The 18356-nt window shown below is 45.1% G+C and overlaps 1 protein-coding gene across 1 annotated transcript in view; it reads left to right on the top strand.

Moving 5' to 3' along the window:
- Nucleotides 1-833: 833 nt before the first annotated feature.
- The window catches only part of LOC129461992 (guanylate cyclase 2G-like), a 49864-nt gene continuing 32341 nt past the window's right edge, over nt 834-18356 (top strand). The window contains 9 exon segments of the mRNA XM_063633239.1: nt 834-878; nt 8103-8255; nt 10604-10789; nt 12788-12815; nt 12818-12880; nt 12883-12930; nt 15679-15814; nt 17175-17296; nt 18019-18167. Coding sequence (XP_063489309.1) covers nt 8175-8255; nt 10604-10789; nt 12788-12815; nt 12818-12880; nt 12883-12930; nt 15679-15814; nt 17175-17296; nt 18019-18167 — 813 coding nt within the window. The 5' untranslated portion in view covers nt 834-878; nt 8103-8174.

Consider the following 18356-nt stretch of genomic DNA (forward strand, 5'->3'; position numbering starts at 1 on the left):
TAGTCTTATTGACTTGCTGAAGCCTTTTCCAGGAACGCACCTGTAGGTGCTCCCTTTGCCTCTCCCCCAACGTGATCACAGGCTCACCGCATTGCATTCCACTTAGGCCAAGCACCTTTTTCTGCCTCTCACCTTTTCCCTGGGGGAGAAATAGAGCCCAAACATGCCAAACCTTTACTTTTCACCTAAACTTGATCAGGCTACTGATTTAGAAATTGAAGGGAGGCAGGGAGAAAGGGGGAGCTGGGGGAAGGGCAGCTAGAAAGTTGCTGGAGGTTTTACTAAAACCCACCATCCTGGATACAGCTCATCTTATCTGACCTCGGACGCCGAACAGCTGGCCTTGCATCTGGTTTATAGATTAGGCTGGTCACTATTGAGGAAGCCAAAAATCAGGCAGAAAGAACCCTCCCTCGGTAATAGTCTCTTCAGGAAGCAGTGATGGGACAAAGTAGCAAGGAATTAAAAAGTTACCCCAGGCAGAAGGGGCTGCACTTTGAACCTCTGCTGGCCAAACACAGACAACTTCTGTTCCAAAGCACCATCCGATGAAATAGCATGGCCTCTCCCAATCATATGGGTAACTTCGAGGCCTAAGAATCCCCTAGAAGGAAGGAGGGCTGGGGAGCAAAATAGAGGACAGTGTGCCCACTCCAGCAGCCACAATCCTTACAACACCCACCACCCCCCAACCTGGTTTTAACCTCAGGCTTTCCATTCCAGCCAATCAAAGGCATCACACAAATTGAGCTAGTAACTACGGCAATGATTTTCCAGCTCATAATGGCCATTACCTGGACCGCTGCATCTCTGTCTCTGAGGGCAATGGAGAAATGGAAGGGGCTGAGCTCAGCAGGGAATAATTAGGGCCTACAGAGGTAAGCCAGGTGTCTGTAAGTGTGGGGTGCTCCTGAACTGAGGGATTAAGGCAGTATGAATTTAACCTTCTGTGTCGACCCTCCGGAAGTACAATTCTGTAGGGTTTATTTTTAATTAAAATATTCACTTTCCTTTCTTATTGCAAAGACATTAAGACAAAAAATGAAAATTAATATAAACAAAGCAAGGACAAACCACCCATAATTCCTATCACAAAGAGCGAACCACTTTTAGTGGCTTGTTGTATGTAATCTTTCCTTTTGAAAAAAAAAAAACAAACAAAATGGAATACTAAGATATATTGTTGTATGATGTGCTTCATCAGTTAGCAATACACTGCGGCTATCTTTCTAAGAGAATATACATCTATTTATATATAGATAGATATATAGATATCTATTTATATATAGATATATAGATATCTATTTATATATAGATATATAGATATTTATATATAGATAGATATAGATATCTATTTATATATAGATATAGATATCTATCTATATATAGATATAAATTTATATCTATATATTTATATAGATATAAATTTAGATATATATCTATATATAAATTTATATCTAGATACATATTTATATATGTTTGCAGTTCACACCCTGACAGGTCACAGCCACGTTTACTTGCTCTTATTTCCGGAATAGTGAGTACACAGTGTGCTCTACCTTCAGGAATGTTCCCGTTAGGAACCTGTAAGCCCGAACTGAAGAGAAATTTGCTGTCATCACCCAGCAGGGCCCCCAGGAATATATATATATATAAAATAATATAATATATATAATATTATAATATAATATATATTATATATATAATAATATAATATATATTATATTATAATATTATATATTATATAAATATTATATATTATATATTAAGTATATATTATATATAATATATATAAATATATAATATATAAATATAAATATATAATTATATATAAATATATGTTATATATAAAAATATATATATTTATATATAATATTATTTTTAGTGATTGCATGCCACTCAGTCATATGAATTCACTACATGTTATTTATCCTGGTCTCTCTGTTGGACAATGAAGCTTGTGCCTGAATTTTGACTGTTAGAAATAACACTCTGTTTAAATCTGATCATATGATTTTATTCATTTGTAATAAATCCCTAAAATTTAGAATTTTGAGTCCAATATGCACACACTCTAAGGTTTGGTGCATATTGAAGAACTGCTATTAATGAACATTCCTACCAGCCAGTGTATGTGTTTCTTAAACTCACAACAACACTGAACATCATCGGTATTTTCTTCTGGTTTTGACCATGCTCACTTGTAAGCATTTAAGAATACAAAATACTTATACTTGTTATGATTAATATTAATTTGCATGTCTAGAGGCCTAATACTGTGCTGGATGTTAGGATCCAAAAAGGACACACACAGTCACCTGGCTCAAAGATTCTCAGGACAAAGGCAATCTGTAAACACAAAGAATCAGAAATTACCCAGTGTGGGAATACAAATCAAAGAAAGTATACATATGGAAGGTGGGGGAGGGAACAAAAAGTACATAGATAACATATTGTTTCCAGTGTCCTAGTTTTGAGATCACGACATATGCAATGACACAGCTGTTAACAGAATTCCTTTATTGATTCCTAATAAATGTTAGGCGCCATTCTAAGTAATTATGCAATCTCACAGTATCTTTATAACATCCTTCCAGGAGGAGTGTTACTCTGCTCATTTTGACATTCAGGAAACTGAGGCACAGATTTAACTGACTTGTCCAACATCGTGTACACTAGTAAGCATCTGAGCCAAAAAAGATTCATGGGATTTTGCTTATGGTTCCACTGAGTTTTTGGACTCAGATGATTTTGCAAATTGACTCCAAGCTATCCTAGCAGAGGACAGAAAGAAACTGCAGGTCAGTGAAGAAGCAGTTATGATGAATTTGGTTTGGAGAAAAGCAACTCCCCTAATCCATGGGTTTAGAAATGGCCCTCTGAGATAGGCCAAAGCTAAGGCTCCTTAATTCCATCCTGGGGGCTTGCTACTCAAGGAAGATACGTAGAGAATAGCTATTGGCTATTCTTTCCCTTTTCTCACTTCAGACTGCCAGGGGTTCTCATACTTTAGTGTACTTAGGGATATATGAGGATCTGTTAAACATGGATTCCCAGAGCAACCTCAAAACATTCTGGTTCAGAGGGTCTGGAGTGAAGCCCTGGAATCTTCATCTCTAACCATCAGGAAAGACTGATGTAGGTGGTCCTTAGATCAAGCCTTGAGACTCACAGCAAGTCAACTGTGCTCACATAATCCTGAGATGAACGTGAGATGCCAGCCCCTTCCCTGCCAGAGTAATCAGAAAGCAAGCCCACAGTAGGTGGGAATTCAACCCTTTATATTCATGTGGATTTTCCTGGCTAATAGCTGGGCCATCTTACTTGGGAGTAGCAATGGCTTCCCAAGGGTCCTGTCATCCCTGTGATATTTCAGACAATTGAGAGCTGCCCCCAGCTCCTTACCCTGACTGTGTAGAGAGAGGGTTAGTATTTCATGCATCAATAACCAATCTCAAGCGCCCTAAAGGCCTGGGTGAGGGATACAGACTGTGCCAACCTTTCAGTAAACCTTATAGCCATAAGCTTACTTATTTCATAAAAATTTCCTAGAAGATGGAATCAGCAAATAATTATTATCACTATTACTGCGATCATCATCATCATCAACACCATTGTCAAATCTAACACTGATGGACTGGCTCTCTTTGCCCAGGTATTTTGCCAAGGGCTAGTCTTGTATGATCTGTTTTAATCTTTACCATATCACTTTGGGGAAGACCTCATTACAGTTTTATCCCTGTTTTACAGAGCAGGAGATTAAGGCATAGAAAGGGGAAGTAATATGTTCTAGGTCACTCAACTAACATGTGATGGAGTCAGAATTCCAGCCTGGGCCATCTGACTCCATTTGAGTCATATCTGTGGTTCTTATTTTACTGTGGAGAGGGACAGAGGGGTCATGTGACTTGCCCAGGAACGTGAAGTTTGTCAGGGATGTCACTGGATCAATCACCATGGCCCTGCTGACTAGCCGCCTTGGCCTCCTTCTGCAAGACTGCTGCTTCTAGATGGTATTAAGACAGACTCTGAGAAGGGAGAGTTTTGGTTAATTAATGGCACTGAATAGAAAGCAAGCTGTGATCCTCAGAGAACTCTACACTGTCATATAAGTTCCCGGCATGAGTAATCAGGAGGCTGAGCCTCTCACAGTTCTGCAGTGACACAGGTGTTACATGCCATCCATGGCTCTCAAACCATGTCTTGAGGCCCCAATTGAATCTGGGCTCTGTTCAGGAATTGAATGCCATGCTGACCGCCCAACACTAGTTCTGATGCTCTTTGCCAGTGTGCTGGTGACTTGCCTTGGGGCTGCTAAACTCACTGTAAGCTTCCAGGCCGCCTGGAACATCTCCCATCCATTCAGCATGCAAAGACTGGGTGCAGGCCTCCAGATTGCCATGGACAAGGTCAACTCAGAGGTAGTGGACCTTGGAAATTTCAGCTGGGAGTTCACTTACACCAACTCAGCCTGCAGCACCAAGGAGTCTCTTGCTATTTTCAACAACCAGGTCCAGAGAGAACAGATTTCTGCCCTGTTTGGACCAGCATGCCCAGAAGCAGCTGAGGTAGAGTATATATAGCCTCTGGAAACTTTAAGTTTCCATTGGAAGGGGTGGCCTTCAAGATGATGGTACAGATTTGAGTAATCTCCTGACAAGGATCACATTATTATAACAATAACTGTGTAGATCTTGAATATCATTTTTGAGATGCAGTTAGACAATGTAATTAGAAGAGTTAACATTCTCTTTAAAGAAAGCCTTTCTTTCTTTCTTTTTTTGAGATGGAGTATTGCTCTGTTGTCCAGGCTGGAGTGCAGTGGCATGATCTTGGCTCACTGCAGCCTCTGCCTCCCAAGTTTAAGCGATTCTCCCACCTCAGCCTCCCGAGTAGCTGGGATTACAGGAGTGTCCCACCATGCTTTTAATAGAGACAGGGTTTCACTATGTTGTCCAGGCTGGTCTCGAACTCCTGACCTCAGGTGATCCACCAGTTTCGGCCTCCTCAAGTGCTGGGATTACAGGTGTTAGCCACCACATCTGGCCAGAAAGCCTTTCAAATCAATAATTGTTTATTCACCTAACCTCTTCCTCCTCTTGTTGATTGTCTGAACTTGATGCTATTGTGTATAGACTCTTATAGTTCACTCTCATGTTCCTAAGCAAAGGCTTAGGAAAATTAAGAAGAAACAAATGCAGCTGGGCGCAGTGGCTCAGGCCTGTAATCCCAGCACTTTGGGAGGCCGAGGCGGGCAGATCACGAGATGAGGAGATTGAGACCATCCTGGCTAACACGGTGAAACTCCGTCTCCACTAAAAAAAAAAAAAAAAAAAAAATTAGCCAGGCGTGATGGCGCATGCCTGTAGTCCTAGCCACTCGGGAGGCTGAGGAAGAAGAATGGCGTGAACCCGGAGGCAGAGCATGCAGTGAGCCGAGATTGTGCCACTGCACTCCAGCCTGGGCGACAGAGCAAGACATCATCTAAAAAAAAAAAAAAAAAAAAAGAAGAAGAAGAAACAAATGCTTGGTTTTAAATAGAAAACTATCAGTTGTCTGAGTAGGCTTTTCTTTGGTGTGTATAATAAATTAATCAGTGATAATGCAAGTAAATGAGAAAGAATCAAGTATGGCAGCCTACCTTACCTACAGCAAGAAAACGAGGGAAGTGAATGACTTGTATTTATTTGGTTGTTGGGATGAACTTTGTTGGTGTCCTTGGGTATCATGTCACCTGAAAAGTGTTGATGCAAAAGGTGAACAGGAAGGAGCAGCACAGGTCTTACTCTCAACAATATTGCAGAACTATCATTAGTTAGAGCTGCAGAATTAAGTTTACATTTAAATTTGACCCATTCTCTCCTGGAATTCCCCATCTGACATATTTCTATCTGTTCAAGGGCTACCTAAGAATTAATATCAAATGTCATGGAGCCTTTCTTTATCCCTTCACCTCTGCCCTCCATATCCCTAATTCCCCAATCAAAAGTAATTGTTTACTTCTCTAAATGCCTATATATTATCTATACATCTTAAAGAACATATTTAACTTTAAAGCAATTTTTTATATACCTTGTTTCCTGTAATAAACCATGAGCTCCTTCAAGAGCAAGGTCTCCAAAGTTTTTTGTATGTGATAGGCCCCTAATTAAAATGAATGAAAAATGAATAAAGGAGAAATTAAGAAAGAGAGAATGAGTAGCTGTGAGTGTTGGCCGTGGAACCATATTACCTGATTTCCAACCATGCTCCGCTATTTGCTAGCTATGTAACTTACATCTCTAGCTTCCTGTTTTATCTTAAAAAGGGGGTAATGATACCTAGAAATGTTGTGAAAGTTGAAATGACACATGTAAGCTCTTAGAGTGCTCGGCACATAGTAATGCTCGCTTTCGGTATCTTTGTTCTGAGGCCGACGTTGTCATCAACATTACAAAAGCGAGGGCCCAGTATGACCCACAGACTCACAGAATCTGAGGTTTATGCAGATATCTTACACTGGGGTTTGCGTGTACATAAACTCAATTATACAAAGACATCCTTTGAGTTATTTTCAAGGTTATCGGTTTGCTGGCCTCTGAGTGGAACATCCGCATGTTTGACTTTGTTGGACAAACCACAAAACTGTGTGACACCTGTGTGAAACTTGTGCCACCCAAGCAGGACACTGGTGACGTGCTCCAGAAAAGTCTCCAGTACCTGGGCTGGAAACACTTTGGGATGTTTGGAGGCTACTATGGGGCTTCCTCCTGGGATGGAGTGGATGAATTGTGGAGGGTTGTAGAGAATGAACTCAAATCCCATTTTATCATCACTGCCAGCAGGAGATACACCAACAATAGTCTAGTCCTTCTTCAAGTGCATCTTTGCAGGATATCATCAATTGCCAGGGTTAAGTAGAAAAGTCTTCTGTTGCTTTTATTTGGAGAGAAAAATGGGACAAGCAGATTTGAAAAAAAAAAAAAACCCAAAACACTCTTCACTTTTCTATGAGTGTAAAAGCAGATGGAAACAAGATACAAAAGCAGATGGAAACAAGGTACAAAATTAATAATATATGAAAGCAATTTCCTTTATTGCTTGACATCACTAACAAAATATTGTGGGTTTTTTTTTTTTTTTGGTCTACAGTAAAACCCCACATGCTACAGTGTTATGATAGCAAGTTCTAGAAGCATCTTCCAGGTGGGCTGGGTCCTGGACTTCACTATTTGTTTACAGCATGGGCTCTGCAGACTGACAGACCTAGGTTTGAATCCAGTCTCTGACATTTCAGCTGTGTCCTCCTTGGGTAAGTACCTTAACCTCTCTGTGTCTCAAGTATCTTTTTTATAAAATGGAGACAACCATCCCACCTATGTCACAGAAAGGGGAGGATTAAATAAGGTTATGCCTGTAAAGTGCTTAGCACCATGTCTGGACAAGTAGTTGGTCAATACATGACAGCAATTATTTTTGTGGTGATGCCTATAAGGCTCAACTTTGTAGCATGAATTAGCAACTGACTCCTAAACTCTCTCCAGCCTTGAGACTTTAGGGTTTTCCACTCCCTTGGCCTAGGGTGTCACCTGCACCCACTCCACCCAGTGATGCTAATACGAGACTCTAAGGCACAAGTGGTTCTCACTTGTTTTTCTTCCACAGCTACCTCCCTGTGTCCCTGTTGAATTTCTAATAAAGAGCTTGAAAGACCAACATATTGGTCCATTTTACAGAGAGCTAATTGGTCCATTTTGACAGGGTGCTGATTGGTGCGTTTACAAATCTTGAGCTGGGATTACAGGCACGCACCCCACCCTTCCCACTCCTATAAAAGACAAAAAAATACCAGAGTGGTTCAGCTCACAGTGTTAATTAAGAGACGTAGTCTCCCTCTGTTGCCCCCACGATCTCGGCTTACTGTAACCTCCACCTCCCCGGTTCAAGCAATTCTCCCACCTCAGGCTCCCAAGTAGCTGGGATGCACATGCTCAGATGTGTCTGGAGTTTCTTCCTTCTGGTGGGTTTGTGGTCTCACTGACTTCAGGAGTGAAGCTGCAGACCCTCACAGTGAGTGTTACAGTTCTTAAAGGTAGTATGTCTGGAATTGTTTGTTCTTTCAGACGGGTTTTAGGTCTCCCTGGCCTCTGGAGTGAAGTTACAGACCTTCGCAGTGAGTGTTACAGCTCTTACAGATGGCGCAACTAGAACTGTTCATCACTCCCAGTGAGTCCGTGGTCTCGGCAACTTCAGGAGTGAAACTGCAAACCTTCGCGGTGAGTATTACACCTCATAAAAACGACAGGAACCCAGCAAGCAACAACAAAATTTAACGCAAACAGCAAAACAACAACGCCTCAACAGCACGTAAAGGAAGCCAAGCGGTTGCCGCTGTTAGCTCGGGCAGCCTGCTTTTATTCCCTTATCTGACCCTACCCACATCCTGCTGATTGGTCCATTTTACAGAGAGCTGATTGGCTCATTTTACAGAGCACTGATTGGTCCATTTTACAGAGAGAGAATTGGTCCATTTTGACAGGGTGCTGATTGGTGCGTTTACAAACTTTGAGCTAGACACAGAGTGCTGATTGGTGCATTTACAATCCTTTAGCTAGACATAAAAGTTCTCTAAGTCCCCACTATATTAGCTAGACACAGAGCACTGATTGGTGCGTTTGCAAACCTTGAGCTAGACACAGAGTGCTGATTGGTGCATTTACAATCCTTTAGCTAGACATAAAACTTCTCCAAGTGCCCACCCAACTCAGGAGCCCAGCTGACTTCGCCTAGTGGATCACGCCTGCAGAGCTGCCCGCCAGTCCCGAGCCGCGTACCCGCCCTCCTCTGCCCTTGGGTGGTCGATGGGCGGCACCCTTGGGGAAGGGGGGAGCTGGGGCTGGGGCGGCGCGGGAGCCCACCTGTTGGGAGTGGGGGGATTCAGGCATGGCGGCTGCAGGTCCCGAGCTGTTCCCCGTGGGGAGGCAGCTGAAGCACGGTGAGAATTCGAGCGGGGCACGGACGGGCCAGCAGTGCTGGGGGACCTGGTGAACCCTCCGCAGCTGCTGGCCCAGGTGCTAAGCCTCTCACTGCCCGAGGCTGGCGGCGCCGGCAGGAGCTCTGAGTGCGGGGCCCACCCCCACCCAGAACTCGCGCTGGCCGAGGAGCATGGCTAGCAGTCCCGGTTCCCGCCCGCGACTCTCCCTCCACACCTCCCCCCAAGCAGAGGGAGCTGGCTCTGGCCCCGGCCAGCACAGAGACGGGCTCCCACAGTGCAGCGGCGGGCTGAAGGGCTCCTCAAGCGCCGCCAGAGCGGACGCCGAGGCGGAGAAGGTGCCAAGAGCCAGTGAGGGCTGCTAGCATGTTGCCACCTCTCACTTTTATCATCCTTATTTTAAAGAAGAGGAAACTGAGGTTCAGAGAGGTGCCAAAACTTGCCCAAGGCCATCCAACTGGTATGAGGGAGAGCTAGCATTCAAACCCAGGTGGTCTGGGCTCCTTTTCTACCTCTCATCAAGTGCACTGACGCATGGAAATAATACACGTAGTATCTGCCTCACAGGGCTATTGTGTCTGTGCTTGTAAGCATCTTACACAACAGGCATCTACAAAAGCCACTTGCCTTTTCCTATGGACACGGTGCATTATTTTTCTAGCAGTTTTATCTTTCTAAAATAAGCTTTTAAAAAATATCACAAGAAGCTGAAATAGGACAGAAGAAAATAAAGGGAGATATATAGTAATGTCCCAGATTTTTCCTTCTTTATCATGAAGTCTTTCAGATCCACAAAAGCATCTCAGATTTTTTTGGGTGGTGAGCTGGAATCCTAAAGGCATGCCAGACTTTACAGAACACTCTCTTACCTTAGATTTCCACTGTGACCACCTCCCTTTCTCTTCACTGTTCCCCTCATCTCTGCCTTCAGGCAGATGAGGAGAGGAGAGGATGGACCACATTCAGTTTTGGCAGGGAAACTTTTCAACTCCCCTGTTGGCTTTCTCCCACACCTTGATCATCCAGTTCCAACTGGTGTGTAGTGGCAGAAAGAAGGTAGAACTAAGAATACACCAATGTCTATACAATTGAATTCATGCTGCTTCATGAAAGACTAACATAAATCTATTTTATGAAAGTATTCCCAGTATAGGTTTAGGTGGAAAAAAATCAAGCTGCAGAACATTATGGTATGATATCATACATATATATGTGTGTGAGTGTGTGATGTCATATATATGTATAAATACATACCCATATATATAATGAGTGGGTATATACTATTCATAATAGTAATATAGATTATAATGATAAAACATTTAATGCCACAAGCAAAAAAAAACAAGAATCTGTAGTCTTAAGCTTTTTAAGTTTTTGCAATCATTGTTAGTAGGTAAGCTTTCTGCATCTTAGCAGCTGTATGAACCAGATACATTTTTACTTTTTATTTGTGGCTGTCCTTCCACTGCTTATATGCCAGCTAGAGAACGTGGACTTTGTATTGCAGGCCTTCTGGAATCACTGTTTCCAGGAATTAGAATGTAGTGCTTCAAATTAAACACTGCGTTACACGCAGTGCCCTTGCCAAGGCATTTCCTACTGAATAACAACATTTATTTCATTACTTTTTAGGACCGTTTTTGGAAGGAAGTACTGACAAATCAGAAAATGATGCACCTCCCAAAGGTGTATAGGTCAGTGCTTCTCATCGCCCTCAGCTCCTACAGAAAAGGCCGTGGAGACAAAGGCTTTTGGAAACAAGTCTACCAAACACTGAGGAGGCCGCCCTTCCGCAGCACCATCTCTTGGGAGGAGCAGGTCTGATGCCGGCTCTTCCAGCTCAGGCTCCCTCGTCCCCTTCTTTGATCATGTTTGTGTTTGGCTTTTGCATTTCTCCCTCTTATTTCTCCTCATCTCTCCCTACCCCCCTTACACACATGCAGGTGCACACACACATGCACTTCCCCATCTTCCATGCCCAAAATAAACAGTTTGATGCTCTCTTGTGAATTTATACCTCAGAGGTTAGTCGGTGAAAGGCGTTTGGAGCAGAGTCCTATGCCCCCATCCTACTGCTGCTATTTGCTAACTGTAGGACCTTGTAGTGAATTGCTTAACCTCCCTACACCTAGGTCTCTTCGTCTGTGAAATGGGACTGATAATGGCATCTATCTCCTAGGCTGTGGTGTTGTGTATTTAGTAACATTGTCCATGGAAGAAGCAAAGCATATATCTTCTTCTTTTGAGGGAAGGTCTCGCTGTGTCACCCAGGCTAGAGTGCAGTGGTGCAATCATGCTCACTACATCCTCGATTTCCTGGGCTCAAGCCATCCTCCCACTTAAGCCTCCTAAGTAGCTGGCAATACAGACACATGCCATCATGTCTTGATAATTAAAAAAAATTTTTTTTGTAGAGATGTGATTTCCCTGTGTTGCCGAGGCAGCTCTTGAACTCTTGGGCTCAAGCAATCCTTCCGACTTGGCCTCCCAAAGTGCTAGAATGACAAGTGTGAGCCACTGTGCCTGGCCCAGAACAGATATTAATGGGTACCCAGACCATGTCAATTTCCTTCCCCAGGAGGATGCCAGGACCTAGACCCAGGATGGAGTGGTCAGAGATGTGGAGCTAGGACAGGTCAGGGCCAGCAGATGGGCTGGAAAAGGGAGGAGATGGTCAGGAGAGAGAGGGTCCGCCTGTGGTAATCCCAGTATGTGTGTGATGAGGCAGTGTCTGGCTTTCACAGAGAATTTTTTGAAGAGAGACCTTTGTTCAGAGCTGGAGCTACTTCCAGTGTGGGGCCAAGCTGAAGCCCTAAGGTGACCACGGGCCACTGACAACAAGGAGTTTGATTAGAAATGAGGGGGCCGATATAAGACAAGATAACCAATTAAAGCATATTTGAGTAACAATCTACTAAGTGTCAGCTTTGTACCTAGTACTGTTGGGAGAACAGTGCCTGGCACTTAGTAGGCACTTGTATTTTCCTTGACTGCCTAATAGAAAACATCACGTCCTGAAGACCTAGTAAGGGTCAGGGACTGCAATGGATAGTTTACCTATTATGCCTCATTTAACTATTGTCACATTCAACCCAACAGCGGTTTTATCCCCATTTTTTTTTTTTTTTTTTTTTTGAGATGGAGTCTTGCTCTGTTGCCTAGGCTGGAGTGCAGTGGTGCAATCTCGGCTCACAGCAACCTCCACCTCCCAGGTTCAAGTGATTTTCCTGCCTCAGCCTCCTGAGTAGCTGAGATTACAGGCACCTGCCACCACGCCCGGCTAATTTTTGTATTTTTAGTAAAGATGGGGGTTCACTATGTTGGCCAGGCTGGTCTGGAACTCCTGACCTCGTGATCCGCCCGCCTTGGCCTCCCAAAGTGCTGGGATTACAGGCGTGAGCCAACGCGCCCAACCTATCCTCATTTTATAAATGAGTAAGCTGAGATTCAGAGAGGCTATGGAACTTACCCCGGGACTCACAGCCAGAAGGGAGCTGAGCTGATCTAGTTCCAACATGTACTCCCTTTCCCTGGAACCATGCTCCCTCCCACCTGTGGCCTGAAGAGCGTCCCTGAAGGATCAGAAGATCTAATTGGGAAACGCAGCATTCAGAAAGAAAATGAAGACTGCGACGTCTGGGTTTTACAGCGCAGGCGCAGGCATGTGCTGGGCCCTCTGCTCTGTAGGATGGGGGAAGAAAGTGCTGTGTGCCACTGTCAGACGAATGGAACAGAGATTCCTCCTAACTTAGTGCTGGATGGTGACTCAAGAGGCCATGAACCTCTTGAGACCCTGCTTTGCTTGTCTTATTGAAGGTGAGTCCTTACTCTGCCTACCTTCACGACGCCTCCTGTTCTATGCTGAGACCGTGAAGCAGGTGGTAAAGGCTGGAGGCGACTTCCAGGACGGTGGCAGCTGGTCAGCGCTCTGAAGGGTTCCAGTCGGACCACAGTGCAGGGTAGGTGGCTTACACTCAGACCTGCGGCTCCGCTCGGTGGGGGCTTTGAGATCTTGGGCATGTAATTAAAGACCTCTTTCAGGGCCTGCCTCACTCTGAACTCCAGAATTCATCTTTCTTGTGGGGATTCCAGTCTTCCTTCTGTAAGCGTAGTTGAGGTTAACACCTCCCAGCTCCCACAGTTCACTCATCCTTCTGGCCAGAGCCTGCCCAGACCAGGAGAGGAGGCTGCTGGGCACCTTATCCCCTTTCCCCCGGGAATTCTCCCCCCCCCCACAGTTCCATTCAAACTGAGTCCATCATGAATAAAATTCAGAACTGTGAGACCTGTCTCCCGGGGTCACTTCCCATCTGCAGCCTCTGTGATGGGGGCCCTGGCACCACAGACTTCTAAAGATGGGTTGTAGTCTCATTCTTGCTTTCCTGGTGGGGATGCGTATAGGTTGGGGAGTGAACTGCTTTCAAATCACATTCAGCTGACCAACTGCTTTGATCTTTCTTGTTCTAGTTTTCTCACTTGTAAGATAGGGATAACACCTGCTACCACATGCAGAAATAATAATAACTGGCATTTAGGGAGGGCTTACTTTACACTAGGCCAAGTGCTAAGAGCTTCTATTACCTAATTGAATCCTCACACAGCCCATAAGGCAGGTACTATTTCTATCTATATTATTCAGGTGAGTAAACCGAGGTTACAGAGGTTATGTACCTTGTCTAAGGTCACAAAGTTATTAGATGGTGGAGCCAGGATTCAAAATCAAGCCTGCCTTCTCCAGGGCTCATGTTCTTTGCTATCCTGTAACACAAGAGTAATGAGAATATGACATGCACCTGGCACGTAGTATGTGCTCATTAAATAGTAGGTTCTTTTTTTTTTCTTTTGAGACAGGGTCTTGCTCTGTCACCCAGGTTGGTCTTAAACTCCTGGGCTCAAGGGATCCTCCCACCTCAGTGTCTCAAAGTGCCGGGATCATAGGTGTGAGCCACTGTGCCTAGCCAAATGGTCACTATTTTTATCCTTGCTTTGGCTTATCACGCAGTAAATTATTACCTAAAATTTGTCTGAAAATTTCAAGACAGCAGCCAAAGCCTGCTCTTTGGAGTTTTCATAGAAGCAGGTCACATTTACCCTATTAATGCCTTTTGCAAGTGGAAATATTCACCAACTTCTCTCTCTTCTTTCCTTTCAGACTCTAAAGCATTTGCTTAAAAAACGGAGAGGTCACAAGGGGGGATCCTTATTTCTGCTCTCAGTTTAATCCCATCTGCCAGATCAATTAATTCCTCTTTCCTGTAGTTTTAGAAATTCTTCATGCTGGAATGAGGGGAGGTTGTGAAGAGCAGTGAGACCCTTTAAGAGCCTGAGTCATCCCACTTTGGTTCTGGGGCCTGTGGGCCCGTTTCAGGGACTCATGACCAAAGGGCCCTCCTCACCCCTTCGAAACTGGCTTCTGTTCCCTTATGGGCTACAGGACTAGCCTTGGCAGAACTGGAGTATTTGTCTCTGCTTCATGTGTTCATTTCTGCCACATGGTGGCAACCACTCCATTGGCCAGTGCCGAAGGGCTTTTGCACCATTCCAGAAGGAAGGCCTCTTCTAGGAGGTCGAGTTAGGGAGCAGAATCCCTCAACCCCACTGGCTTTGGCTCAGTGAAAGTAGCGCACACTGAAAGCAGTGGCCTTGGTTGTCGCAGGAGCTCTGGCCTTTCCCATGCAAACCTCGGGCTCAATACCCACATTCAGGATGCCCACGGATATGTATGCAGAAAGGCAGTGTGGCATGCTGGAAAGAACATGGCACTTGGGGCCTGATAGGCCTGGGTTTGTGTACCAGCTGTGCCTCTTCCTGGCCCTGGCAGGAAGACTTGAGGAGTTCATGCCTCCAAGCTTTGCTTGTTGGGAGCAGATGATGGTGCCCCTTCTGAAGGGTTAATTAGGATTAGACATGGGAAGTCAACACCGCCTGCAGTGCCCAGCACTTATTAGGTGCTTTATCAGTGGTAATTTTGTGTCCTCTCCCCTGTGGGACAAAATCAGCAATAAGTCCTTTGTCAGAGCCTATGTACTAGTTTGGGGTGTGAAGGAGCTGTGCTTCAAGTGAAGCTGTGCTTCCAAGATGCGTTCCTTCAGGAGTGGAGTTAAGCACATCCTAAGAAATAACAACAGAGCAGCAGGCCCTGTAAAGCCTCTGCACCAAGCCTCTGCAAAGGACCTGCAAGGCCTCTGCACCCAGACCAGCAGGGAAGGGGCCGCCATGAGAACAGAGATTGCAAACTTGTGCCCCAGGGCCTGGCAGCATGGAGGCGTGGGGTGGGTGGGGTCAGGGGAGGAAGATGGGAGGAACTGGAGGAAGCAGCTGTCCCTCGGCCCCAGACAACTGCTGACATGTTGTCACATCTGATTGTTCAAGGGAAGCATAAATCTGAGGTTTTAAGTGAAATTAACTGGAAACAAACTTTTTTTTTAAGTGCTGGATGAGCTTCCCCAGTGTGGGCCTGAGAAAATACAACTGCCTGCCCTATGTGGCCCTTTAGCCCTAACAGGATGCCATCTCTGAACTATCTTCTTCCCTTTGCTGGCCCCCATTGACCCTGTCTCAGATTCACTGAAATGGCAGAAACCCTGTGTCTGGTTTTTAATGGCTGTTGGGGAAGGGGATTCTGTTGATTTGAGTTGGGGCAGGCTGGCATTTTGAGCCACGTGTTGCTCTCCCTCTCCTGACCTTGTGCAATCTCTTGTTTCTAGCAATCACCGGCCCTGTGTTTGTGGATGCCCAGGGAGAAAGGCACATGGATTACTCTGTCTGTGCCCTACAGAAGTCTGAAAATGGGCCCCTTTTTCTTCCTTTTCTTCATTATGACAGTTATCAGAAAGTAATCAGGTACTGGCAGGAAATTTCTGCAAGTGTAGATTGTGCTACGGAAAGAGACATAGGAAGAGGAGGGCCCCGGGAAGGCCAGTTTGGGATCCAGTCCCTAGAATCCCCCAAGCAGCCTGGTGCTCTTAGAATTCGTGAAGATAGACTTTGGGCCTTTAAGGTGATTTTATTCCCTTGACTGAGGATATGGCTTGACCATTTCAGATTTCAGTGTAGAACAGAGTACCCACTAACTGCACCTCCACCAGGGCCCTGTTCTCCTCTGCTGTTCGAACCAGTGGTCCCATGGTCTAGGGGAGAGGCCCTGGGCCCAGAGGGGGTGGTAGAGCACAGTGTCCCTGAAGGGATGTGTTTGCGGTCCCCGAAATGGCTCACCTAGACAGCCTGACTCCCAGACACATTTGGACACCAGCAACCAGAACACCATCCTGGGTTCCCAGAACCCAGGAATCCCTGGGGAGAAAAAAAAATCCCAGCTACAAATCAATGAGAAAACTAAAAGGAAACCTAAAATGTAATTCAGTTTCCACTCACCCCCACTGCCACTACTTCCAATCCACATTCAACTTGAGGCTTTTTAAATTTTTAGACAGTCTTGCTCTGTTGCCCAGGCTGGAGTACTGTGGCACAATCTGGGCTCACTGCAACCACTGCCTCCCAAGTTCAAGTGATTCTCTTGCCTCAGCCTCCCGAGTAGCTGTTATTACAAGTGCTTGCTACTGCGCTCAGCTAATTTTTGTATTTTTAGTAGAGACGGGGTTTCACCATGTTGGCCAGGCTGGTCTTGAGCTCCTCACCTCAGGTGATCCACCCACCTCAGCCTCCCAAAGTGCTGGGATTACAGGCGTGAGCTACCGCGCCCAGCCAACTTGAGGCTTTTTTCTCCCCTTCTCTTACGGAATTTTAATGGACCAAAATGGGCCAGAAAACAAAGTAACCATGGCAAACCAGGTCTTTAGTATTGTCGGAACAGGCACACTCCACGTAGGAGGAGATGTTTTGTTCTGTGAAATGTCAAGCTGCTACATAACAAGATTTGTCTACGTCAAACACAGGTGAAAGTCCCAGCAACACTGACTTGGCATGTCATCTTTTAAACCAAAAGAGACATGGTTTAAGTCAAAAGATTGAGGAAGCTATTTCGACAGCAAAAAGATACTGCCTTCCTTGAATGAGATTACCTGAAGGCTGGATTTGAAGAGCCTAGGAGAGTTGGGCAAACTGGACAGAAGTTTGAATTGAGAGACCAAGGCCCGAGTTTTGCAAATAACATGCATTTTTCCGTTGTCTCTGCTGTACATGAGGTAGAGAGTCAAATAGAATAAATTGAGCTGACACTGACTTTTATTTTATTTTTTTAAAGACCCACAGGGAATTTCTCCAATATGACCTGGCCCCATGGCTCCCTTCCTGAAGACAGACCTGGCTGTGGATTTTATAATGAGCTCTGTGAAAGTGAGCCTGCTTTTACGGGTAAGTATGGCTGTTTGGTGAAGGTAGCAGGGAAAGACTTTCTATAGTAGGGTCTCTGTATGGCAGGCAGCACTATTGACATTTTGGGCCAGATAATTTTTGTGTATGGTGAGGCTGGCATTTCAAGTCACGCATCCCTGTATATCGTAAGATGTTTAGCAGCATCCCTGGCCTCTACCCACAGATGCCTGTAGCAGCCTTCTAGTTGGAGCAATGAGAAATGTCTCCAGACATGGCCAAATATCCCCTAGGAGGCAACATCACCTTCTTCCCCTGTGGAGAATCACTGCTCTAAGGGAAACTGGCTCCTGAGATTTAAGTCTCAGGAAGTTCACCTCTAGGGAGGTTGCAAGAGTCTGGGCAGGGGAGTGTGCCCCAGTGGTTAGAAGCCCAGCCTTGGAATTAGATGGATCATGCCTAGAGAACCACCCTAAGGAGAACACACAGTAAATGTTTTGTAAACACTGCTGGTGGAGTTAGAAGTCATCATTATCATTTCTCTGCAGTGGAACTTTCTATACAAAGGGGGAGGTGAATGCAATTCCAATGGGAACTAGGGTGGTAGTCAGGGAAGAATTCCTGGAAGAGACAAATCAGAGTAGACTTTGTGTGTTCTACCCCAGACCTTCCAGAGGACAGCCTTTGAGGAGCCTGCTTGGCCGGGCCCAGCTGGGCAGGGATGTACTTGCTACTGCTCTTGGGCAAGGCCTGGGTAATATGCCTTTACCCTCCAGGCGTGACTGCTGTGCTTCTCACAATGATGATCCTCATTCCTGTCTTGGGAGCTGCCATCATAGGTCTGATTTTAAGGATGCAGAGGCAAAACAAAGACATCTGGTGGCAAATCAATTTTGATGATATCACCATTCTTCCCCAGAACAAGGTGAGGCCATTTGTGACCCAGACGTCTCCTTTCCTGGTCACTGCTGGAGATGTGTGGAAGGGACCTCATCTAGGAGCTTATAAGAGCAAGAGGCTAATTTATTAAGTGAGCAGGTCATGAAGAGTCTGCAGGCCTGAGTTCTGGTTCTAGGCCTCCCACTTGCTTGCTGAATCTGAGAATGTCATTTTA

This window comes from Symphalangus syndactylus, chromosome 2 (assembly GCF_028878055.3).
Source record: "Symphalangus syndactylus isolate Jambi chromosome 2, NHGRI_mSymSyn1-v2.1_pri, whole genome shotgun sequence".
Taxonomy (NCBI): domain Eukaryota; kingdom Metazoa; phylum Chordata; class Mammalia; order Primates; family Hylobatidae; genus Symphalangus; species Symphalangus syndactylus.